The 25,701-nt window shown below is 51.6% G+C and overlaps 1 protein-coding gene across 3 annotated transcripts in view; it reads right to left on the reverse strand.

Moving 5' to 3' along the window:
* Nucleotides 1-25,701, reverse strand: part of GRIK4 (glutamate ionotropic receptor kainate type subunit 4) — a 448,540-nt gene that overhangs the window by 306,001 nt on the left and 116,838 nt on the right. For all 3 annotated transcript variants that reach the window (XM_082410870.1, XM_082410869.1, XM_082410872.1), the window contains one exon: nt 369-500. In XM_082410870.1, the coding sequence (XP_082266996.1) occupies nt 369-450 (82 nt within the window). In that variant the 5' untranslated portion in view covers nt 451-500. The remainder of the gene's footprint in view (nt 1-368; nt 501-25,701) is intronic.

The raw sequence follows: 25,701 nt of genomic DNA on the forward strand, positions 1-25,701 counted from the left end.
CCCTCCAGGAAGCCTTCTTGGATTGATCAGAGGAGAGAAGAGATGATCTCTGCTCTGCTCTCTAGCCCCTGGATTTGGAAGCCCCATGGCCATTCCCACCCTCCTTCACCTACAGCTGTGACCAGCTGAGTCCATCACAGACTGCAACAGGCACTCAGCATCTTTATTCTCATCACCAGAGGAGCTGGGCAGCTTGAGCAGATTGTAGCTGTCAGCCTGTCGGCTGCCCCACCACCACCACCCTTGCCCCAGCCAAACTCAGGGAGGGCAGAGCGCAGGGTCAGATGTCCCCTGCGGACACCTGGGGTGTGGAAGGGGCATCGCCCAGGGCTGGGCTGCCCCCAGGGTGCCGTAGGGGCAGCACTTACCGATCCTCAGGGAGTGCGGACTGCAGGCGACCATCACGAGCCACGTGGGAAGCAGCACCAAAGGCGCCGAGACGCGGGGCATCTTCTATAAATCCTCATGGAGCCCTCTGCTGGTCTGGGCATGACATAACTCTGCGGGAGAGCAAGGGAGCACGTGAGTAAGGAGTCCTACGCCCCTGCTGGGAGCCACCTCTCCAGCCCAGTGGCCCGAGCTACCACCCAGACAGCCTCTGTGGGGAGGACCAACACTCCCTCCACGAATCGCTGTGCCTGTAGGGGAGCTCCAGGCCGGCTCCAGGCCTCTGTCTTTCCTGCCTCTGCCCAGACTCACAGAAGCCTCAGGTTCTAAAGCCATCTCCCACCCTGACCGCCATCAAATCAGGGGCAGGCGGGTGTGACTGTGGTCGAATGATTCACAGGGCTCCGCTTTTTAAAAAATGTCTAATTGGGGATGAAAACTTTCATCTGCTCTTAAGAACAGGAGCCATGCGTGAGCAGAAAAGGAGTGGGCGGGAAGGTTAGGCCATCGTCCCGGACACATCGCATGCCCTGCTCTCTGGGGAGTGATGTTGGGGAAGTGATGGGTTCCAATCCAGCTCCTCCACTTGCCAGCTGGGTGGCTTTTCTCGGTCACTCAACTCCATTTCCCCTCAGGTAGACCTGGCATAACAACACGTGCCTGGATGGGTTGAACTGAGGCCAAGGAGAACACAGGAGAGGCCTGGCCTAGAGCAGGGGCTACACAAACGTCAGCTCCTCCCTGGCCCAGATGGGAGAGGTCGCTTCTCAGCAAATACTGAGGGCAGAAGCGCACATCCCAGGTCATCAGCTGGTTTCCACATCTGCAGAAAACTAACCCCTCCCCATCCTTCCTCCACCAGGCCCTCTCCCTCCTGAGGCTGGGGTCAAAGCCAGAACCTTGAAGGAGCTGCCTCCCTGCAAGGCAGCATGGGTATTGTCCCTCCCTGAGACCTCCTGGCACCCTGAGATCAGAGTCTGCAGGCCGCCAGCCCTGCCCCATCACTGGGGTGAGGGAGGGGCTGGTGAATACGCAGATATGCTAAACCCAGGTCACCTTTAGTTAGGAGACTAGTATTAAAGTGATTCATCCCCCTACCTCCAGAGAGACAATCCAATAGAAAAATAGGCAAAAGACTAGAACAGACACTTCGGTAATGGTATATCAAAAGCTCTTGGAGCACACTTGAAAATGTGTATTCAGGAAAATGCAATTTAAACTGCAGCGAGATATCATTATACACCCACCAGAATGACTTAAAAAAAAAAAAGATACTATCAAGTGTTAGCAAAGATGTGGAGCAACTGGAACTCTTCTACTGTGTCAGTGGGAATGTAAGTCAACGTAAGTGTTGTGGAAAACTGGTCTATTAGAGCTTTACACATACCCTAATGTCCAGCAACTCTACAATAGGCATTTCCAGTAGAAATGCATGTATACACTCACCAAAGACATACTAGAACGTTCACAGCAGCACTCTTTGGGTTTCCCCAAACTGGAAACTAGCCAGATGTCCAGCAGCAGAATGGAGAGAGACATTGTCCATTCATACAATGGAATCTTATATGGAAATGAAAATGAACAATCAACAACTCCATGCACCTGTGTGGATGGATCTCACAAACATAATGTTGAGTGGAAGAAACCAGGCACAGAAGAGTATTTACAGTATGATTCTATCCATAAAAAGTACAAAAGCAGACAAAACCATCGTGTGCTGTACGAAGTCCAGCTAGTGATGACCCTTGCAGGCGGGCGGTGACTAGAAGGGGACACAGGGGGTCTTCTAGAGGTGCTGATGACACCCTGTTTCTTATTCCAGGTGCTGAGCAAAGTGTGCTCAGTTTGTGAAATCTCGTCGAGCTGTACATATCTGATGATAATGTTCACTTTTCCGTATGTGTGTTACACTTAGTAAAGGTTTTGTTTTATGACAATCCCCCCTCCCCACAGAAGCTCGGTGTTGCAGCCTGACCCCGTACCTCGCAGCTTCCTGCACACAACTAGTCCCCTCTGCCTGGAGCGTGCTCCTCTCCCCCCGACCCTTGCCATGTGCCAGGATCGGGGGCCTCTCTATGCCATCCCAGCAGCCCCTAGTGCTGGGCTCAGTGCCAGCTTCTCAAGGGCAAGGACTGTTTCCAGTTTACTGCTGTATCCCCAGAAGTTACTTATACACAATAGGTGCACAGGAGATATTTGTTCAATGGATGGAGGGCCTCAAGCCACTGCCTGCTATAAGGAGACAGAGGAGAACAAAGGATAAAGGATTGGACTGCTGTACACCTGAAACTAACAGAACATTGTAAATCAACTATACTCCAATAAAAATTTTTTTTAAAAAAAGGATAAAGGATTGGAGCAAAGGCAACTCTGCTGTTGGCAAATCAGGCCCAGAATCTTTGCCCCTTAATCCACGGGTGCCGATGCAGGAAGAGATGAAAGCAAACACAGTCTCAAGGGAAGCTTGGCATTCTTACTCGTTATGGGTAAAGTCTACTGTTCAGTGACTGTCTCCCCACTAGAATTCAAGCTCGATGCATGTGGGACAGGAACAGAAATCCTGTTTGTCTGTATTCTCAGGGCCCAGAACAGTGCCTGGCATATATTACAGCTTCAATAACCATTTGTTGAGTGGCAAAATGAATGGACTGTCAAAGAGGAAAGAACTGTAAAAACCTGGCTAGGCTATATAAAAGTAATACAAAATATAATCATTTCTGTCAAATGCCTTCCATTTATGCCCAGTCAGCCCGCCGCACAATAATTATTATGCAGACCGCTAAATAGGTGTCAGATTAGCCTGTGTAAATTTTATTTGATGACAGAACTACACTTAATCCATGCAGGCCTGACAGCCATTGTTCATGGCCCTGAAGGCTGGCTGATCCTGGAGACCACATGTAAGAACAATGGCTGAGGTCTTGGGCTGCCCTTGGATACAAAGATGAGAAATAATCTCCCCCCAAACCTTACAGGAATAAAAAGAACCATCATGTCACATGTTTGTAAGGCTCAAGGGTTTGCAAAAGTCTTTCCATAGTCTTTATCTTATTTAATCCACAGAACAAGCTCTATTATTGACAAGGAAGCTGAGCTCAAGAAAGGTGCCTAGCTCAAGGTCAACAAAGCCCTTACGAGGCAAAGCCAGGGCTAGCCAGGGCTCTGACTTCGCTGGGTATTCTTCTGTCACTTACCTATCTGCATATGAGAGCAGATCATGAAGCTTCCAGATTCTTTAACAAAAAACACAAAGAAATTTGAGGTCTTATTTTCAGTTTAATGTTTAGACGAATCTGGTCTTAGAACCTAACTGTGCAGCCTTTATTAACTGAAAATAATTTAATAATTTAGGAATAAAAAAAGAAATTTTCTAGAAGTAGAGCACCTAGACCCTCTTCCCACTAACATCACCCCTGGTGAGTTTCACCTCCACCCACGAGTTATTTCCACCTGCATGGTGTGGCTTCTAAATCAGCATCTCAAGCCCAGAATCAAGCCCAGAACACCTGCACTGAGACGGCTTCCTCCTGAAATCTCCAGCTGGATTCCCCACAGCATTTCAGACATGCCTCGTCCTAAGGAGGAGGTCTCCTCTCCCCGGCTCCCGCCATCTGCTTCTCCTCCTACGTCCTCCTTCTTAGTGGGTGGCACCACGATCCACTAGTCACCCAAGCCAGAAAGCTGAGAGGCACCCTAGAGCTCTCCTCCCCACATCTACTCAGTCAGCAAGTCCCAACAGCCCCGCCTCTATCACCACCGACCCCCCGCCGCAGTCCAGACGTCCGCCAGCAGCAACCGGGACTCTGCAACAGCAGCCGTCTTGGTCTCCCTCCCTCTGGTCTTTCCCTCTCCGTTGGTTCTCTGCTGAGTGGCCAAGGGTTCTTACCCAAATGTGAACTTGATAATGACATACCCCCGCCCCAAAGTCTTCCATAGCTCTCCACTGCATTGGGATAAAAAGCAAATTCTTAACTCCAACAGATAAACCCTTCACGATCTGGCTCCTGCCTTCCTGTCTCTACCACCCACCCCACTGCACCGGACCTTCCGCAGAGCTCCCTCAGCACCCACCCTTTGCCTGTGCCCGGACAGCAGTCTCACCCCCTAATGGCCTGGAAACTGTGTCTTCCAGGCTCACCGCATTACCTTCCCTCTGAGGCTTTTTGTGATCCCTTTCCCATCTGCTGCCACCACATTTGGAACATTTGACATTAGGGCACACACCCTGCTTATGACGATGTTGCCTGTCTCTCCACAGAACTGTCAGCTGTGATGCAGGGGCCGTGCCAAGCACCAACACACTATCCGGCACACGGTAGGTGCTCTACTAATATTGGCTGAATGAAATCAATGAACAGATGGTGTCAGAAAGGCATTTTCTGAGTTTACACCAAGATGAAGTAAATTCCCAGTCTGGGTTGTACCTTTTGTATATTCACTGTGGTTAATACAAACAATCTAAGCAGACAGAATGTTCTAGATCCAGGCAAAGGGTCATCACATCAATATATGTTGAAAAGGGGAGGGAAGCATTTACTGCCCTTTTCTTCTGTGCCTGGGGCTTGGACTGACGGTCACAGTTAAGGACCTGGGTTTGAGTCCTGCACTGCCATGTAGTAGCTGTACACCATGGGCAAGTGAGTTAACTTCTCTAAACCTTGATCTCCTCATTTGTAACATGTGAGTGATAAAAGTACCCTCGCAGAATCATTATGAGGAATGAGGATAAAATGTGTATCCCGTGCTGCTCGAAGTAATTAACTGTTCATGACTATTATTCTAAGGCTATAAGATAATATTGCATGCCCATTTCACAGATGTGGAGGGTGAGGCTCAGGGGTCATCTATCCAAGGTCATGCAACTAAAGCAGTAGTGCTGAAGTTCAAATTCAAGCATCTAACCATATGCAATCACAAATCCCAGCCTCCTTCTTCAGCTAGAGTTGAATGTGGAGGCACTGACAGAATTGAAGTCCAAAGTGGGCATAAAAATATGGCTTCTGATTTCTGAGGGTCTCTGACAGTCCCCAGCTAAACAGAGCAGGTCTTCAATCCCGTGCTTTAGGTAACTCAAAAGGCAGAGTCTGAAAACAGAACGTTGCCATGCAACTGAGGACGTTATTCTTGACATCCTAGGGCAGCCATGATAATGCTAACAAGTGCAGATTAAGGCCCGGCGTGGAGGGAGGCCAGGTCGGACCTGCTGTGGTCCTTATGGAGGGAACCTCCGCAGCAGCTCCAACCCTCAGAGCCCATTTCCTCATTGATAACATGGGAAAATATCGATGCCTATCTCACAAAGTGATGAGCACCAGGAGAGCAGGGAACACATTAGAAGTTTCCACCTGCGTCACCAGTGCCTAGCACAGGCTGGCCCATAGTACGCACTCAAAAAGTATCTGTTGAAATAATGAAAGGATCCAATCAGGTAATAGACGTGGAAAAGGCTCTGTGGGCATGAACTATTTCCTCGTGAGTTACTTTCAGACTCCTTGCCCATAAGGAACGTACAGTCCAGGTGCAATTCCTCCACCGAACAAGCTCAGCTCTCCTGCTCTGAACCTCCAGCCTCCACCTGCACAGGCAGCACCTCACCGCACGCTGATCGCATGCTGCCCCGTGAGCGCTGGAAAGACGTGCTGCGGAATCAGACTGGGGGTCGAGGCTTCTCAGGTCTCATCTCTGCTTTAGCATTTACCTGCCTGGGATGTTTCTGGACCCAAACACCAGAAATCAGAGGTCCCCGCTTTCTCCAGAGGGGGAACCTAATTTCCATTTTTTCAGTATCTCAAGACTCCTCGGCTTCCTCAAGCTAGAAGATCCGCTCACGTCTCTCTCAGACCTCAATGTCTCTGACTCTCTCTCTGGTGCGTGTGTTTTGAATGAAGCCCCATGAGGACAGGGCCTTCTCCCTCTTAGTCACTGCTACACCCCCAGCATCTAGAACAGTGCCCGGTGCAATGCAGCTACGAACAAACATCGACAAATGCGTGAACGAGTGAATGAATGAATGGCTATTTAACTTTGTACGTATTTATGCCCTCTCTCTATTCCAGACCATACGCTCCTGGAAGGCAGGGGAGCATCTCTCTCAGGCATGCATCTTCCTGACACATTTGCTATGATGCTTATCCCGAGGAGAAGCTCCACGAATGTGTGCTGACTCCCGACCAGCACTGGTTAATAGGCACCTCCAGCAACAGCTCCCTGTGTTCCGCGGTGAACGGCGTCTGGACTCAGTTGTGCTAGATGGCCTCTCCTCTCCTGACTTGTCAACAGTCCCTCCGCTGGTCTCTCTCGCCACCATAGGGCTATTACACCATTAATCGTGATTTTCCAGGGTGGCTCCGAGAGGAGGCTGATAGCCACCAGACAGTGCTTGGTGGCGGGAGGACAGAGGAAATCAGAGGGGCAGCCAGATTAATTACAGGTTTTCTCTCGGCTCTAGGCAACAAGATCTTGATTACTCCTCATGACGCTCCAGGCTCCTCAAGACAAATGGACGTGGGCTTCTCTGCTCTTCTGACTACTCTGACAGAGAGAAACTCCCAACAGCAGCCAGCAGCTTGAATGGCGTATGCAGGCAGTGGGGTGGCCAGGGCAGAGGAGCAGCACCCCAGGCCCTGTGGTTTCCTCGGGGAGACTCATCCTCTGTGACCTGATACAGTCGGGCAGTAGGCGTAAGCATCCTGTCTCCCTGGCAACAAGCATGCGATGCCCAGACTCAGATCCTGTCCTGGGAGTCAGGGGCCTAGGTGTTCACTAGCTCTGAGCCTCTCTGAGCCTCAGTTTCTCATTCTGTAAAATGAGGGAATCAGACCAATGATCTCCAAGGTTCTTTTAAGCTCTGAGATTCTGCATTTCTAGGAATTGTACTTTATGATAACAGATAACATTTACTAAATATTTACTTTCTATGTGCAAAGTACTATTTTAGACTCACTGCTCCTCAGAACGCTGTGAGGCAGACCCTCATTCTCCCCCTCAACCCCAGCAGACAAGGATCCCAAAGGTGGAGAGGTCGAGTGGGACTTGCCAAGGTCACATCGACAAATGTGACCTTGAAGCACAGGGGCTGGTCCTGCCCAGGTCTGACTTTAGGGGAGGACATTCAGGGAGCAGGGCCACTGCAGGTATCTGCTAGCACTCAGGACATGCGACTAGGGAAGCTGTTCCCAATTCTCGGGCACTAATGAGTGAGCCATGGGGGATCCCCAGTCTGTCTTCCTCTCCAAACCACCTCCCGTGTATATTTCAGACCAAAGCCTTCAGTCCACCTCTAAACAATGTTCCCCTTCCAGGGGCCAGAGCAGACGTCTCTGGTTTCCAATTCCGGCTGTCACCATGCATCCTTAAGCTGGTTACTTAAACTCTGAGAGCTTCACTTCCACAACTATAAACCATGGGTGATGAGGCTTCCCTTGAAAAGCTGTTGCAAGAGATCTCAGGAGTAATGCAATCAGTGAATGCAACTTCCTGTCGCTCTCTCATCCCATCCTAGGCACCCTAGACCACATCCACATCTTCTCCCAATGAGACCACCTGCCACGCCTCTTGCTAATATTAATCCACAGCCCTCTCACCTCCAAAATGCTGCTCCAAGTCAGCCCCATCCAGAAGCTTTCCCCGAAGAGTCAGCCCTCCTTCCTCACTTAGACTCAGCCTGGCACAGGAGCAAAAGCAGGGGCCGGACATGGAGAGCCGTGTGACCTGGGGCCCATCTCTTAACCTCTTGGGGCTTCCATTTCTTCTTCTGTGAAATGGGGAAATTACACTCCCACCATCTACCTTACCAGGGTTGCTAAGAGGCTCAAAGGAGACAATGGCTGGAGAATTACTTTGCAGGTGAGTGAAGTGCTTTCTAAGAAAAATGGTGTTTGTTGTTCCTTTACGCCAGACTGGCCAAAACATATAAATAGACTTAATACTGCTTCATGATTTACACTTCATTCAGTCAACAAATATTTCTATTGTCTACTGGGCGGCAGGCAGTGTCCAGGCCCTAGGATACAGTCCCTGCCCTGGTGGAGCTTAGAGTCTAGGGAGGAGATATTAATCCATATCCAGGGAGCTAGATGCCATAATGACAAATGATAGAGGAAAAGTACAGGCTGCTATAGAATGTGTGGCGGGGTCCTCATGTGGCCGAAGGGGAGGGCTTTGCTGAGGACGAAATGTTTGACTTGAGTCAGCCAGCTCCTTTGAAGGGGGCAGGGGGGAGCAGGGGGGAGCAGAGCCAGACAGAGGAAATAACACAGCACAGGAGACCAGAGGCTCTGGTGGGATGCAGCGCCATTAGTGTCGGAAACAGCAGGAAGCCCACGAGGATGGAAAGCCGAGAGCATCTTCTCTACGTGTCTGTTGCGCTTATGTAAGTCTCTCTCATTAGGCGTCCCCAACCTCTCTCTGTCCCCAAGTCCAGGATAAGGCTCTGCATCTAAAGCCGATTACCATCCTGAAGCTCGTGCTGGACCCAGCATCCTTCACAGAAAAGGTGAGGAGGCCACAGCATCCAAATCTCCTCTCTGCCACAAAGGAGGTGGTTAGAGGTGAGAAGATAGAGAATTAATCACCAGTCGAGGTGAGCCAGGAGAGGTGGGAAGAGGACCACTGGGTCGGATATGGAGGGCAAGACTGGCTCTGGACGATGAAAAATATCCCTGGCATTTATCTGAGGCCACCGGGCTGGGCCCTGGGGAGCCAAACTCCTCGCAAAGACCATGTGAGCTGAGGCTTTGAAAGAAAATAGCCCAGTGCTGGAGCCATTTGTAACACATTTAGAGCAGAGAGACCATGCAGGAGCGTCCACAGAGGAAGAGAGAGTGAGTGGGGAGAAAGATGCAGAGAGAAACTGCTTTTAAGGACAGCATTCTAATTACCTCCAGATAAATACAGCCCTCCCTCCCCTGCTCGGGATCTGTCTGGGTGCTTGGGAGGAAAGGGGCTGCCCTGCAGAAGCCTTGGAGTGAGGCTATGTACACTGCAACCTTCCATAAGGAGATGTGGGAAGAGCTGGGTTATGCAGTCTGGAGAAGACAAGGATGGGGGTGGGAGATGTATCTGAATTTAGCCACCTATAGCCGGAGATGCGGTTATTGTAGACTCACAGATGATGGGATGCAGACAATCTCCAGCCTCACTAAGGTCAGAGCCAGAGGAAAGTGCCCTGTTATTGATAAGGAAGCAAGTCCTGGCCTGAGAGCATCTGGGTCACAGCCACAAGCTCCCTTCCCTTGGCCTGGCTCCATCTCGCCCACACGGTCACCTCATGTACACACTGGCCTTTTCGGTGGCTCAGACATCACTGGCAGAAAGTAAAGTCCTGTCCTTTTTTTTTTTTTTAACTTGATTTTGGTTGCACCGGGTCTTATGCGTGCCGCAACTAAGAGTCCGCATGCCGCAACTAAGAGGCCCTGTCTTTTTAAAATCCCAGCCAGAGCAGGTGAGAAGGCAGCTATCCCAAGGTTCATGCATTCCTCAGGGAGGCCCAGGACTGGCCCCTCTCCCCCAGCACTCCCAGGGGTGGGAGAACGGCGGGGGCAAAGAAGGTAGAAAAGCTAGATATTGCACAATAAAGATCCATAGCAAAATAAGTGGTGTCCCCTTCAGATTGCAAAGTGATAGACTTATTCCACTGGTGTCACCCAAGCGCAACACAACCTCTGGGAACTGACTAAGAGCCCACACAGGGTCCCCTTCAGCCCTTGCCCGCACCCAGCTCCATCAACACTGACAGCCATCTGCCTGCGAAAGGCCTGGCACCAGGCTCTGCGTGGGGCGGAGGACAGAAACTGCGGCTGGCCAGCTGCCCCCTGCAGAGAAGGTTCTAGAACTGCAGTTGGGGTAGGAGGCAGACTTGCTTTTCATTCTAAAGTGTTCTCTACTGTTTGCATTTTAAGCTAAGAGGTTGGATGGCTTTTTCAATTAAGAAATCTAGTTAATAATTTAAAAAACAATATAGAATCCCAGCTTTCTCAATGACTGGCTCCAAGACCTGGACCTGTTACTTAACCCCTGAGCCTGGGCCCCCTCCTCTATAGAGGGAGGCTAATCACACCTCGGGTTCAAGTGCTCAGTGACCGCTGGGCCTGCTCAGGTCCCTCACAGCCTCTCTGGACCACCCGTCACTGGTCCAGGTGCTCTGGCTGCCAGGAGAGCAAGAGCTGAGCCATTGTTCAGAGGTGATCCTGGAGAGTGTTCCCGAGCCGCAGTCCCCTCCCAGCTACAGTCTAGCCCCAGCACCTCCTCTCCCGCTGCATCCGCGGCTACTGCCCCCAAGTCTACCTGCAGCTTCCATGCTTACCCACCCCGCCCCCCGACACATTCAAACACATTCACAGCTTTGGTTCTTAGCAGGATCCCAGGTCCTGGGTGAGAGGAGGGTCCTCCCTTGGAAGGAGAGATGGGGAGGAGGATGGGGGGCCCGTCTACGTTGAGCCGATCTCTGAGGGGGGCAGGGATACAGACAGCACCCTCTCCAGGAGCCACCCTAGGCTTCTGCATTAGTCACAGGCCACAGAAGCTCTCACCCAGCCTGTCAAAGCCCCATCACCTTTCCTCTGTCGTGGCCTGGGGATGTCACAGAAACCAGAGGCAGAGCCAGCAGAGTCTTTGGGTTGAAGTCCGGAGGCTGAAGGCTTTTCACCTCCCTGTGCACATTCTCAGGGTGACTTTCAGGAAATCCTTGACTTCCTTAGCTTAGCAAAGGGGCTGTCCCTGCACTCAACACTTCCCCCGCCACAGGGCCCTTGGTGAAGGGGCACGTAAGCACGAAAGCCCAGCTCCAGCTGCCAGAAGGAGAGAGACAGGCTGTGAGTACCACTTGGGTGGGGCGCACTTCCCAGACCCTGGCAGCCCTGCTGCACTGCGCCAGCATCTCTGCACACTCTGGGCCCACCCGGCTCTGTGCTGGGTACTAATGCGCTGTGAAAACTCTCAGATATGCTGACTGCCCTCAGGGAACTTACTGGAAAAGTCAGATGTCCTCGTGGGAAAAGTAAGTTAAGCAGCACACCTGTAAACTCATGATGCAAGAAAGCAATGGAGCAGCTGTTCCATGGCCAGACAGCCTTTGTCACCAAATGGGAAGAAATGCTGGGAAGACAGAGGCAGAAAGGCCTCCCACGGCCCGGAAGGTGGTAGTAAGATTCTTGGAAGACGCTGGACACACGCTGAGCCCTGAGGCACGTGCTGCACAGGAAGGGAGACCTTCCAGGCAGTCACTGCGGAAGGCAAGAGGTGTCCAAGGACAGTGACCCGACCAACTTGGCAGGAGCACATGGTGCCTGAGGGGCCCAGGGAGAGATAAGTGTTGGGGTCAGATTCTAGAAGGCTCTGAATGCCAAGGTTAAGGAGCTTGGACTTTATCCTCCAGGCAATAAAGTGCCACTGAAATTTTCTGGGCAAAGGAGGGCCAGGACCGGAGCTATGCCTAAGGAAACTGATGTGACCAGGGTGTGCCAGGTGGCCTGGAGAGCAGAGAGGCCAGTTAATGGGTACTTAGCTGCGTGTGAGGGGATGTGAACGCAGGGAAGCTGACCCTGAAGGGAGTGGACCCCACACGGCCTGAACATTAGGGCCCTAGATTTTCCCACAAACGGGAAAACAAAGTCTCTGAGCAGCCAAGCGTTGGATCTGCAAGGAAAGCAGAGTCCCAGGCAGCTCCAGAAGCAGCCTCAGTAGGACATGGGGCACCACATATAGCACCAAGCTTGGATGGGGCCCAGCCCATATGCTGGGCTCTAACGGGAGTGATTCTAGAAAAGTCTGGACTTGGAGTCAGAAGGCCGGTGTTCCAATCTGGGCTTACCACCCGTTCTTTGCAGGACCACGGTCAGGTCCTAAAATCTCTCTGGGCTTCGGTTTCCCAGAAAATCGAAAACATGTTACTTGCTCTGTCTTCTCCACGGGGTTGTTCAAAGATCAAAGGGGACGTTATATGTGACCCCTGTTTCACTAGATTTTGCCAACTGTCAATCATGTTTCAACAATCAGAAAGTAAGGAAGGTGTTTTTCCTAAATCAGACGTCTGCGGTTGTTTAATTCTTCCCTCCTCCACCCTCACCCCCAACATTTCATTCCCTGTCTTCTGTTCTAGAATATATGTCTGACGTCCCAACTCTCAGATTTACTGAACGGATGAATGATTTACCTTTGTTTTCTGTAAAACAACTAGGACAATGTTTTCCACCTAGTTGGAGCTCAATAAATGTATGATTGATTAATTAATAAAAGTGAACCTAAGGAGGGTGTTTTAATCCTACTCATCATCCCCCCACTCAGTGACTCACCTGAATATCTTAAAGAAAATAATTAGGATGTCAAGTTGGAGCTCTCTCCCCTGCCACCACCTCCATTCACAAAACTTCACATCATTCATCCCAGAGGAGGGCAGGGTAAGGCAGTGGTTAGCAGCACAGGCTTTGGGCCTGCGTTAGACCGAGATCCCCGAGTCTGGGCTCTGCTACTTACTTAGCTATGACCTTGGGCAAGTGATTAACCTCTCCAAACCTCAGTTTCCCCATCCACAAAATGGAGGAAATGTTAGATATTCCTAAGGTTGCTTTCAAAGATTAGCTGCGATCTTAGCAGTACGCCTGCAAATAGCAAGTGCTCAGTGACGGTTCTGTTACTGAGACTATTGAGAGCTCTTATTATGATGATTGCTATTATTGTCCAGAGCCAAATCACCATGATGTGGGGGGACTGGTATTTGGGTACAGATTTCCCATTACTGTGGATGATTGTGCATACTCTGTGACTGCCAATAGTTCAGCCTCTTATCGCTTTCAACTGGAGAAAGCAGATCAGGACGAGCTTTGAAATGCCTCACCCCCCAAGCCAACCTAACATCCTGCTATCAACTGGCATCTGGGGCTGGGGGGCACTGAGCTGATCAGTCGCCCTTATGGTGCTAACCCAGCGTTAATGGTGCAAGTGAATTACAAACAAGGCCCACCTGCCATGCTCAGCAACGAAACCCGGCAGGAGGGTAATTGCCCGCAACTTGAGCACAGGGGGACACAGCAGGCGCGGAACACATTAAAATGTGGAAAAGCAACATCCTAACACTCCTTCTCCGCTCAGGCCCAAGGAGAAGCCAGCAGGCCAGGGGAAAAGGAACGCAGGCGCCAGATGGGGAAGGTTCCAGAAGAACAGCTCTTCCAGACGACCACAGCTGGCCGCCCAGCCCAGCTGACGGCAAGGGGAGGGCACCCGGGTCAGCTCCACGCAGCCTGGTGTGCCCACGGGAGCTTGGAGGCCAAGGAGGTCCAGCATCGCTCTGGGCCGCGGCCGGGCGTCCCACCCCACAGGAAGGCTCCCTCTTTGCTGTGAACCTCCCCACCCAGGAGCGACTGGGGTAGATAATGGCCTCGCCCAGGCTGGTGGCACGAAGACCAGTCACTTGTTCCTTCATTTGTTCATCTCCATGCTGAGTATGCATTCACTAGTCATCAGCCGCAAGCGGAAAGAAAGCTACTATGACACAAGACGTTCTTTCAAGGGGAAACAGGCACAGACATCAGTCGCCAGGCACAGGCTGGGAAGTGCAGTCACAGAGCCAAGGTATAAGGCTGGGCTGGCACGAGGCAGAGGGCGCTCAGTGCTGCCCAGGCATGGTCGGAAAGAGACCCTCACACTGGTCTTGAAGGATGGAGATACACACCCCATACGTGCATATACTATATACCACATGTGCATATACATACACATACACACATATCCTCAGGTTGTAGGCATCTAAATGGGAAACATGCGGCCCAGGGCTCACACAGCTCCACTAAGTTCTCAACACGCTCTGAGACCAAAAGGAAAAGGACAAACTCAGGTACACAGCAGACGGCAGTCCTTGTCTTTGACCATCTTCACTGTCTACTGCAGGCAAGAAAAAGGCTAACCCTTTCACCTTCTCCCTCACAGCTGGGGAGGTTTGCCAGTGACCTGGGAAGTGACTTCGTGGTCGGACTTTCCACCTGGCCTGCTTAAAAGAACAGCCTTCTTCCTCTTCCTCCTCCTTCTCCTCCTCCCCGCCTCATGAAAGATCAGACCGTGGAAAGGCGCAGTGACACTTCAGGAAGCCATCAGAGTAGCAGGCAAGTGCATGACCTCTGGAAGGCTGGGTTCCAATCCCATCTCCTTCATTTACTAGCCATGATCAAGACATTGACCTCTGAGCCTCAGGTGCCTCATCTATAAAATCCTGATAATCACTGTACCTACCTCACAGGGCTGTTGGCAGTTTTAAGTGAGAAATGCATGTAAAGTGCTTAGCACAGGGCCCAGTACATAGTTAAGTCCTCAATAAATATATTCTAAATATTCTTCATGATGGCACCCCATCCCTGCTACCTGGAAGCAAACAGCTCTGCTGAGTTCGACCCACACATTTCATCCAGCAGAGAGCATTTCATCAGCGCTATTTCATTCATTCAACAAGGATCGACTGAGCACCTCGTGTGTGGGAGGCATGAGGTCTTGTGTAAAAATACAGGGTCCTTGTCCTTGAAGCATCTATGAAGGATAAGAAACCCACCTGTGTCCTGCCGAACTGTATACACATGCAGTCGTACCCATGTATATTCACACACGTCTGTGCACACACAGAACCCCTGCCCCTGGAAACCCGTCATCTGTTGATACGTTTAAAGCACTATTATCCCCATTGTAGGACATGATGGTTATTAAAGTCTAGGCAGCAGACAGCACAGGAGTAACTATCCTCTGTGTTCTGGAAGCGGAAACTGAGGCTCAGAGAAGATACATGTCTTGCCCAAAGACCAGGGGAAGGGCGTGCTGGGAACCAACATTACTGGGCTTGCACACGCCATGCGTGTGCAGGTGAGCCGGCCCCTCCACGTGGTTACTTCATCAAGTCCCACAACAACCCCATGAGGCCTGGGTCTGGGCCATCCTGCAAAGATGAAAAAACAGAAACACAGCAAAGTAATTTGCCAAGGATCACAAAGCCAACATGCGATGGGCCAGGAGGCAAACAGTTTTGTCTGCCCCAGGCCCAGCAGCCTGTGCTCCGATCGCCAGCAAACACTGGTGGCGGGCCTGCGTGCACCAGGCATGGCGCCCTGCCAGGAAACGCCGGGTCCTCTCGGTGCCCTGCGCACCCCCTGCATAGTCCCACTTTGGTACCTAGAACGTTCTTCCCCCAGAAAAATTGACGCACGCCCTCTCCTTCTTCAGGACTTGACTCAAATCTCAGAGTCTCAGGAGCCTTTATCCTCCTTGCTCTACTTTCCCTTTCTTTACGCAGCACTCACTGCCTCCTAACGTACATAATTTACTTATCCATGACGTTTCTTATTTGTATGGGTTGCTCCTACACATGCTTGCGAAAATGTAAGCTCCCGAGAGCAGGGATTTTGTCTACTTTGTATTTATGTATGTATGTATGTATGTATGTATGTATTGGCTGCATTGGGTCTTCATTCCTGCCCACGGGCTTTCTCTAGTTGCGGAGAGCGGAGGCTACTCTTCGTTGCGGTGTGCGAGCTTCTCACAGCACAGGCTCAGTAGTTGTGGCACACGGACTTAGTTGCTCCGTGGCATGTGGGATCTTTCCGGATCAGGGATCGAACCCATGTCCCCTGCATTGGCAGGCGGATTCTTAACCACTGCGCCACCAGGGAAGCCCCATCTACTTTGTTCTTTATGTATCCAAGCACCTAGAACAATGCCTGTAATGTAGTATGTGCTCGACAGATGTGCTGAATGACTATGAGAAACACGTGAACAGTCAGTGGGGACTGAGATTAAACACTCACAGTGCTGACTAAGGCTGCGGCCACCAGGAGTCTCCCAGGTCTGCTGGGGGAAGAGTGGCCTCAGGAACATGTAGATTCGACACCTTCCTATTGATCAGAGACAGGGGCAGCATTAGAAGCATCCTACTTACAATGTTCTGACAGCAAACAAGATGAGGTGAGAAGGACATCAGAGAATTTCAAGGCATTCTCGTCCTGGATTCAAGGAGAACCCAAGGCCGCCACTGGCTGCGCCTGAGCCCAGCTGAAGGCGGGGAGCCAAGCTCTGCTTATCAGCACATCCTGAAGGAGGGGTGGGAAGGGTGGGTGCTCACAGCCTGGAAAGTTGAGGGAGGCTAGGAAAGCACAGCCACGATGCAGAAGATGCATCCAGAATCTCGGAGCCGCAAGGGACCTGGGAGGTCACCTAGCGCAGGCTCCCCCCCTCACAGATACCAAAACGAGGCTCAGAGACGGACAATGACTTCCTCGAGGTCAAGAATTTGTGCCAGAGCAGGTTCTAAAACCCGAGTCTCCCGGCTGCTGGATCAACGCCCTTTTCATGGTAGGTAGCACTTACTCATTAAAAAGTTTCTGTTGGTTTTGTTTTGTTTAACTGTCTTCCACAAATCAGCTCTCTCCTTGGTAGTAGGGACACAAGACACTGTGCAAAACAGATAAACACACAGGTAGCCATCAAATAACACCAAGTGCGTGGTGTTATCATGGAGGAAGTGCTGCCTGGTTGCCATGGGAACGTTGGGAAGGGGTCCCCAAGCCAGGCCTGGAGGGGGGGTGGTCAGAGAGGACTCCTCAGAAGAAAGGACATCTAAGTAGGAACCTGAACAATCAGTTGGGATCAGCCAGAGGGAAGGGGAGGGGTGGGAGAGGAAGCAGCACACACATGGCCTAAAGGGAGAGGAAATGGGGACCTTCAGGGATCGGAAAGCAGTGAGAGCTGACGGCCAGACTGAGGCAGGACCTGGTCATCCAAGGCTTTGGCAGCCATGCTAAGAAGTGTGAATTTTATTCTAAGAGCCATTGAACGGTTTTAAGTAAAGGGGTGACGTAATCAGAATTATAAAAAGAAAACAGAAAGATCACTCTGAGTACAATTCAAAGACAGTTTTAGAGGGGTTGCCTCTGGAGTCTGGGAGATCAGTTGGATGGCTGATGTAGAAGTCCTGACAAGAGATAAGGTGACTTGAAGGAAGACAGAGGCGGTGGGGGGAGAGGGGTGTTTGCATGTGAGACCTTTTCAGGAGGTAGAGTTCACAGGACCTGGTGATGTAATGTGGAACATGAAAAAATGGGAAGCCAGGATGACTTCCAAGGCTTCTAGACTGGGCAACTGTGCAGATGTTGGTGCCACCGGAGCAGAGACTGGGGTGGAGGACAGAGGAAGGAAAAACTAGAAGAAAAGGACAGTAAGCCCAGAGATGCCAGGAGCATCTGTGGTGTGGATGTCTAGCAAGATGAAGAGTATGAACACCAAGCCCCTGGAATCCTTCCATCCAGAGCTGACCTTGCTGACCTGAACTCCAAGTTCCCCTTTGCGCCTCTGTCCATGGTGCTGCTTATTCAGCCAGGCCGTACTTTACAGACTGTGACTTCTTCCCCAGGGGCTGACCTCTGCTCTTCAAGGTCAAGGGGTGACCTCTGATAGCGAGGATGTTAAGAACGGCACCGAGAGTTGTTTCTAATTCCTGAAAAAGGCAGGCCTCTGCTTTTCATGCCACTTCAGAAGACAAAATTGAGAGGCAGCACAGCATGTTACTTAACTTCTGTGTGCCTTGGTTCCCTTATCTGGTAAACGGGGTTAAAAATAAGTGCCTCTTCATAGAGTTGTGAAGGCTAAATGAGTTAATATTTGTTAAAGAGCTTAGAAGAGTGCCTGGCACATACTAAGTGCTACCTAATTGGTAAATTAGTAAAAATGAATGTGTAAGATGAAGATTTAGATGCCATCACAGGAAGCAAGATAGACTGAGTTGGGGGAGGTGCACTTCTGTAGGCAAAGGGGAACCAGGAGAAAGAAGGAGCATTCTGCAGTTGAGGATTTAAGCACTCTGGCACACTTCACTAGGAGAAAACCTGGGCTGAGTCAAATGAATAGATTCAACCAGCTTTAGCCTCAGATCCCGCCAAAACATAATTATTCTGGGTGTGGATCTTCTTTAAGAAGTAATGTTTACTTCAAAACACAGCAACTGCACCCCAAATGGCTTTGATGTATGTGGAATTTGACCAGCCTCCATTATATTAGGGGAGGTAGTCCTATTTTATGCATCAGGCTCTCTCTAAAGCACCGAAATTTACAGAACATTTATTATGTGGTTCAGCAAAAGGTGTATGAATAAAGAATAACCTGCTCAATCAACACTGCTCAGCCAGGGAGCCCAGGAAGCTACTCACTCTGCCTGTGATTTGCCAAGTGCCAATGGGGGAAAAAAAAAAAACAGAAAAGCCCATCCCATCAGGGCACCCTGACATTGCATTTAGACAGGTTCATGTTCCTGCTTCCACTTTTGTTACTTGCTGGTGAAAACAGTACAGCCCAAACACAAGGTCACTCATTTCCCTAGAGAGCATGGGCTCCATGCCTATCTGGTTCTCCTCTGTGCCTTGCTTCTGGAAAGGAGAGGAAAAAGATTTGTTCATGTGTCTGGTCCCCCTCTTGCCTCCTGTCTTTCACTTCCCTCCCTTCCTGCATCTTCTCTTTCACTTCTATTTTTCATGACTCTTCCCTCCCAGCTGACCACCAAACACCTATGTCCAGGGAGGCCCATGGCATCAGGGTCCTCAGATACAAAGGGGGCAGAAGCTCATTTTGCCTCAGCTTGGCGTCTGGTGTCTGTGAAATGCCAGGAAAAGTCTGATCCTGCCCAGCCAGACACCTCTGACCATGGTCCTGGACTCCAGTCCCATTCTCAGGGAGCCAATTCTCTCGGCTCAGGTGGAGCCCAGAGTCCAGAGAGCAATACTCTCTCTAGGGATGAATCCTAGTTGGTCCCCAAGGTCCCCCAGCACAGCTTTCCTAAGCTGCTTTTCTTAGATGTCAAGACCAGCCCCAGGCAAAACTGTGATGTAGGCAAGATTTGTTCATTCACTCATTCAACCAATGCTTTTGAGAATCTACTCAGTGCCAGACACTGGCCTAGGGCTGAAAATATCATGGTTCAACCTTCCTGCCCACACAAAACACTATAGAGTGCCATGGGGGGCAAACAGAGGGGCACCTAAGCTCCCCTGGGGATTGGAGGTCAGAGGAGGGTTCCCAGGAGAATACCATCTAACATAAAAGACAAAAAAGAGAAATAAAGACATGTCCAAGAATATTTAAGGCATCATTGTTCATGAGAGTCAAAAACTAAACATCCAAATGTCCACCAACCATAGAATCAGTAAGTGGTGGCATATTCAGACAATGGAACACAGCAATGAAAATGAACATTCAATGGATGAATCCCACAAAGAGAGTGTTGAACAAAAGAAAACCAGATACAAAGACTCATGCTGTATGGTTTCGTGTTCATCCAGTTCCAAAACAGGCCCTGGGAGTCAGGACCGTGGTCAAAGCGACTAGTTGGGGGCCTGAGAAGGACAACGGGGTGCTGCTTCTCAATCCAGGTGCTGGATAGAAGGGTATGTCTACTTTGTAAAAAGTCAAAGCTGTATACTTATGATTTCTTCACTTTTGGGGTATATTTGATAGACTTCCGTGAAAAAGTTTACATTAAAAAATTTTTAAGAGATAACCTGGCACAGCAGGGGTCCTGCTTGTCCTCAGTGCCCTTGGCTCCCCTCCTTTGCTCTCTCCCCATTATCACCCGACCTTATGCCCCTCCCACCCTGCAGTCACATGGGACACCATCAGATTAGTTAATTCACACTAAATTGTCCATGACTAACAGCAGTTACCCCTCCCTGGGGATTTCTGCCTTAACTCAAAATAGTAACTACAACCAGACAGCAGAAGCTGGAGAGGTTAAGTGATGGGGTGTGGGCACGGCCCTAATACACTTCAACGCACCCTATGCCACTGCTTAATCTGAAGCCCTATGACATGCTGAGCCTCTTGCCTCTTCCTGGAGAGTGAACAAAGGGGGTAAGGCAGCTGGCCTCCTGGGTCGCAGCGGGGAGGCAGCATTTGGGCATCTAGACCCTGAACTAGGACTCTCAGGGCAGGTCAGCCCCAAGGTAAGCCTAGGTGGTGCGACAGAAATGCAAAAATGCTCGGGGCAGAGGGGAGCTGGCGGAAGACGTGGGTGTGACCGTGCAAGGCTTGCCAGGGCATCTGCAGTTTTACAAACTGCCAAAGAACCAACAGGACTTTGACCTATGCCTCCCAATTTACAAAGCTGATTTACTGTGCTTTGGGCAGCTCTGTCATGTTTCCAAGAATTATGCAAATAGTTCTCCCATTCTGAGCAGGTGGGGAATTGCCAGGTTTGTAACTTCACAGGCAGATTACCTCTGAGAAAAATTCACAGCAGGCAGAGCAGGAACCAGACACATTGTAGGGACCATGACCTGAGGCTTTCGCAGGGATTCTTGGCCACATTGGCGGCCCCCTGCTGCCCTCCCATCTTCTTGGTCCCAGAGGGGAGAAGGGGGTAGGAAACTAATTCCTTGGCTACTCAAGGTCCCTTGGTCTCACTGGTCCATTTTCCCCTGGGCTTTGCTCCCGGCTGCTAAGGCTGAGCTCAACGAGGCACGAGGGGCGGGGGGTGGGGTGGGGGTCCCCACTTCGCTTCCCCAGGGAGCCAGAGATGAGAGGTGACGCAGTCTGGCCACCTGCTCCACCCGCCTGGTGGCTCCATGAGCTGGGCAGGGAGCCTGGCAGGGAGGAGGGAGAGATAAACCCCTGGCAGTGGGTCTCATGAGAGCTCCGGAGATGAACCTCTTTTCATTGTCCTGACTCTGCCCCCTCTCTCTTTTCAGTTCCCAACCCGCTGTCTCCAGATCAGTGGGTTTTCCAGATGTAGCAACAGGTCCTCCGCCTGACAGACTCAACCCTGAATGGTCCCCGGGGTGGGGGACGAGGTGCCTCTGGGGAAAGGCAGGCTGGCAGGCTGGGAGAGCCTTGTGTCTGGAAAGGCTCTTTCCAGAAAAGCCAGGGCACGGCCCTGCAGACAGGCTGTGCAAAAGGCTAACCAGGGCGAGACCCTTTGGGAGGAGGAGGCTCTGTGTTAGAGGCAAGGCCCTTCCAGGCTGCCTCTGCTGCAAACGGCCAGAAGGAGGGGCTCTGGTTTGAATCCCAGCTCCACCCTCTATGAGCTGGGGGACCTCAGTATGGTCCCGGAACGTACTAGGGGCTCAGGAAATGTTAATTGTCAAGTTCGATGACTAATATTCTAACCACCTTAGAGTGACAAAGAGAGAGAGTGCCACCAAACACGGGGCACCAGGGTCCACTTCCTGCCCTTTATCAGGTGGCTCACAATGTCTCAGGCACCACGCCGGGCACTTTACATACATCATCACTCTTAATCCTCACACTAACTGAAAGGTGGGTCTCAAGAGCCCCCTTTTGGAGACAGGGTTCAGAAAGTTGCCGCTGCTGCTCTGACATCACACAGCCCGTGAGTGGAAGCAGCAGGATTTGAACCTACGTTTGGCCGCCTCCGAGGTCTGCACTGCAAACCACTGCACCATCCCACCCCGACCCGCACTTGCTCAGAGACCCTCGGCTGCAAAGCAAAGAAGTTTGCAGTGACCTTTTTGCATCTCCCATGAGTAGATGTTCTGTAACTGAGGCTCTTCGCTCCAAAAAATCTCCAAGCCCAGCCATGCTTTCTCTCTGCCTCTGCCGGGCTCCCCCAGCAAGCACTGAGGCACCGGCAGAGAGAAAACAGAGGTTCACATAGCAGCTCTCAAGGCCCACTCCCAGGGGCCATCTATTACTGACACAGCCCACCCTCTCTCACCTAGGGAATGTATCATTTTCATTTCCCTCTTGAAAAAGAGCTAAATCAGTATGGTTTTAATGCTGAGAATTTAACTTTATTAATAAACAATAAAAGGTAAAAGCTTTTCAGGTCCCTGATTGAACACCATCAGTGACAGGTGCAGCAGCCTAACTCCAGACCAAGTGTGATGTGCTGAGACCTTCTAAGCCAAAGGATTTTAACACAGATACATGCAAGTGCACACATATGCTCACGTGTACAGAGGTCATTCTGGAGAGAGGGGCCCCTGTCTGCAGGGAGCCCCCTTTGTCCCAGGAAACAGTTCTCTCTGCTCCTTATACAGAAGGGCTGAGAGTCCTATGAGACCTGGCCCCGGAGTAACTGCCTCCCTGATTTAGGGAGCTGTAAAAGTTTGATTTGGACTCAAATATTTAAGCACTTTAAATATGCCGATAATGATAATTACCCTGCTGATGGCATTTCATCTTAAATGAAGCTCCACGCCAAGAAGACTCTGAAATCACTGCCACCCAACAGACAATGCTCTTGGTCGACTCTAACCCTCACCATTGTGCTGGTGGCCCTGTGGGCAGCTGTCACCCAGGGAAAAAGGCCCTGAACTTAGAGCCGGATGACAGGGGTGCCATCATCTGATTGTGTCCCTGGGTGAACCAGGTGACTTCTAAGTCTCCTCATCTGTAAAATGAGGGTGGTATAGCCGGCCTGCCTCACAGGTTTGGTGTGAGGGTGAAGGAAACCATGTGTGACCTCCAAGGGGGTGACAGACAGGAACAATTAACAAGGCATCAGCATCAACTCCCCAGTAAACCCAGCAGATAAGCGCACTCCAGCGTCCCCATTCTCAGCCCACAGAATGAATGTGCCCAGGTCCCTCGGAGAAAGGCTTGTTCACCAAGAACACGGAGGCCTCTGGGGGCAGCTGGTGGTAGTGCAGGGGCTTCAGGGGACGCTCGGGATTCATCAGTTCAGTCGGTGCCTTCCCCCCAACCCCCAGGGCGACTTAAGTGCTATCCCCGAAAGAGCGAAGTTTTCAACAAGATAAACAGGCGGCAGGCAGCAGGGGGAGGGGAAGACTAGGAAAAGAGGGATGAGTCTTAGACCTTTATTTTTACAGCCCGGCGCTAACGTGGAGGTAGAACTGGCCAGCTAGTGAAGCCCTTGGGGATGAGCCCATAGTTCTAAGTGGACCCAGGATTCAAGAGGCATGCTGTAGCTTGAGAATATGGGTGAAGCAAGGAGATGAGAAGGAGAGAAAGGGAGCAAATGGGCATTGAAGGCCCACTCTGAGCTGGGCCCTTGACATAGTTTATCTCAGTTAGTCCTAATAAATCTCTGAGGTGAGTCCTGCCGTTCCTACTTTTCCGGATGAGGCTTGTGGGGGTTCAGGAGCTGTCCCGCCCACTGCACAACAATATATGATTGTGCTGGCCTGGAGCAGGGCCACCTGATTCCAAAGCCCCCGTCCTCATCCCACTCCCCACCAAGCCCCACGGTCAGGGCTCCGGGCCGATGTGTCCTGAGTGCCTCTTACAAGCCCAGCTCGACCCTAAGAGCTCGGGGGTAAAGAGGACTGTGAGACCAGACCCTTGTCTTCCAAGAGCTTTCAGCATAATTGGAGAGACAGGCCCGAGACTCGGGCAGTAATCGTAACAATCAGCCCTCAATTAGGAGAAAATGAGGAGTCTGAGGAGAGAATCATCTTCAAACTCCCTATCAAGACATCAGCGGGAAGAACTCTCCTGACTTCACGGTCCTCAGAGACCTCTGCTCGCTCGCTCGCTCTCTCTCTCTCTCTCTCTCTCTCTCTCTCCTCTGATGACGGGGCGGCTGAACCTACCAGGCTCCTCACACCCTTCTGGATCCCTAAGAGGCGCCCACCCGACCAGGAGGCCCGGCCCCGGATGCCACATCCACCCACGCTGTGCACTGGCGTCCAGGGGGTGCCGGCCACCTGCAGCCTGGCCACCCAGAGCGCGGCCCACAGACGGCGGCAGCGGCATCACCGGGGAGCTTGTGAGAGACGAGGAAGCTCAGGCCCCACCTCAGACACCTCCTGAGTCAGACTCCGCCTTATGACAAGGTCTCCAAGTGACTCGTGTAAAGTCTGAGAGGCACTCCGGAACCCCCATCCAGCCACATGGCCAACGCGATCAGAACTGGCAGGAAATGACAATGACCATGACAATGGAAGTAAACGCGACCACTGACGCAGTCTGAGGGCTGTGTGCGAGCTGGACGCTGTGCTAAGGGCTCCATGTGCGTCTCTATCAATTCCCACAAAAGCCCTCGGAAGCCAATGCTGTGACCATTCCTGTCCTACACACAAGAGAGCTGAGGCTGAGAGGGGTCACCCAGCCTGCAAAGGGGACAAAGCTGGGCCCTAGACCAGGACCATCCAACACTCTAGCCCACGCACGTCTTACTTAGTTGGCCAGAGTTCTTCTCCAAGAACCCACAGGTCACCTGGGCACACCTTCTCATTTTACAGAGGAAGCAACAACAGGTCCAGAGAGAGAAGGGGTGCTGCCAAGACCCCACAGCCAGGACTCCAGCCCCGCCCCCCCTCAGCCCCCAGTGCTGTTGCACAGAAGTAGCTGGAGTAATTTTAAAGTCGGCAAAGCTAGTCAAATCATTAGCCCATTTTTGCTCAAAACGATATTGACTCATGGTCCCTAACAAAACCTCTCTCCCCAGAGGGTTTCTTCCTTACCTGAAGTTCCTCAGACAGGGTCCCAGCCACCCAGAGCCCAGCCCAGCGCCCTTGGAAGAGGAGTCAGGAGCCAGCTTCTTTCCAGGGGCCACTTTTTCCTGGCGGCGCAGGGAAGGCTGGCGATGGCTACTGGCTCAGAACCACGGGCAGGAGCGTGGCTTCCAAGCCAGGACCGTATCCTCTTCCCGGCGGGCTCCCAGGAGTACAGGCAACCTTAAGAGATTCTGGTTCACTGGTCTTCCTCAAGCATGTTGCGATTTGTTTCAGGAACACTCAGAACGACACCACAGAGTGGTCAGGCAGTCTTCTGTCTGAGCTAAAGAGCAGGCCACCGGAGGCCTGGCTGGTCCGCTCCGGCACCCGGGCCACCTCTGCTGACCCCAGAGGCTGAGAGGTGCGAGATGCCCGGGGCCCGAGGGCCCGTAAAGGGCAGTGATGAGGAACGGCTGCAGCCTGCAGCCGGGCGGGGAGAGAGGCAACCCTCCCAGCCGCGTCACTCACAGGCTGAGCTCAGTGGGGCTCCTAGGCCGCGGCTGGGAAGGGACACTCCCTGCTCTGGGCCCACGGTGGGCCTGCCACCAGCACAACTGCCAGGCGCCTTTCATCTCTGCGCTGGGCACTCGGCACCGAAGCTTTGCCAGTCCAACCGCAAGTTCGATGATATTGGATTAACACTAGGACAGACAGGACAGGCCCAATTAGCACAGAGGCCTCTAGCCTGGTGCAGACAAAATGTCAGGCCCCAGAGGGGGGTGGGCAGATATTGCCTCTGAGGGCACGGCATCCCCCCTCTCCTAGCAAAAGGCCAGCTCCCCAGCCGCGCAGCACGGGGGACGCCGGGAGGAAAAGGTGGCTGGAGCTGTCAATACAAACAGCGGTGGCCTGGCAGGGAAACCTTCTGCCTCGGAGGACAATT

This window comes from Balaenoptera physalus (assembly GCF_965194825.1).
Source record: "Balaenoptera physalus genome assembly, chromosome: 10".
NCBI lineage: Eukaryota > Metazoa > Chordata > Mammalia > Artiodactyla > Balaenopteridae > Balaenoptera > Balaenoptera physalus.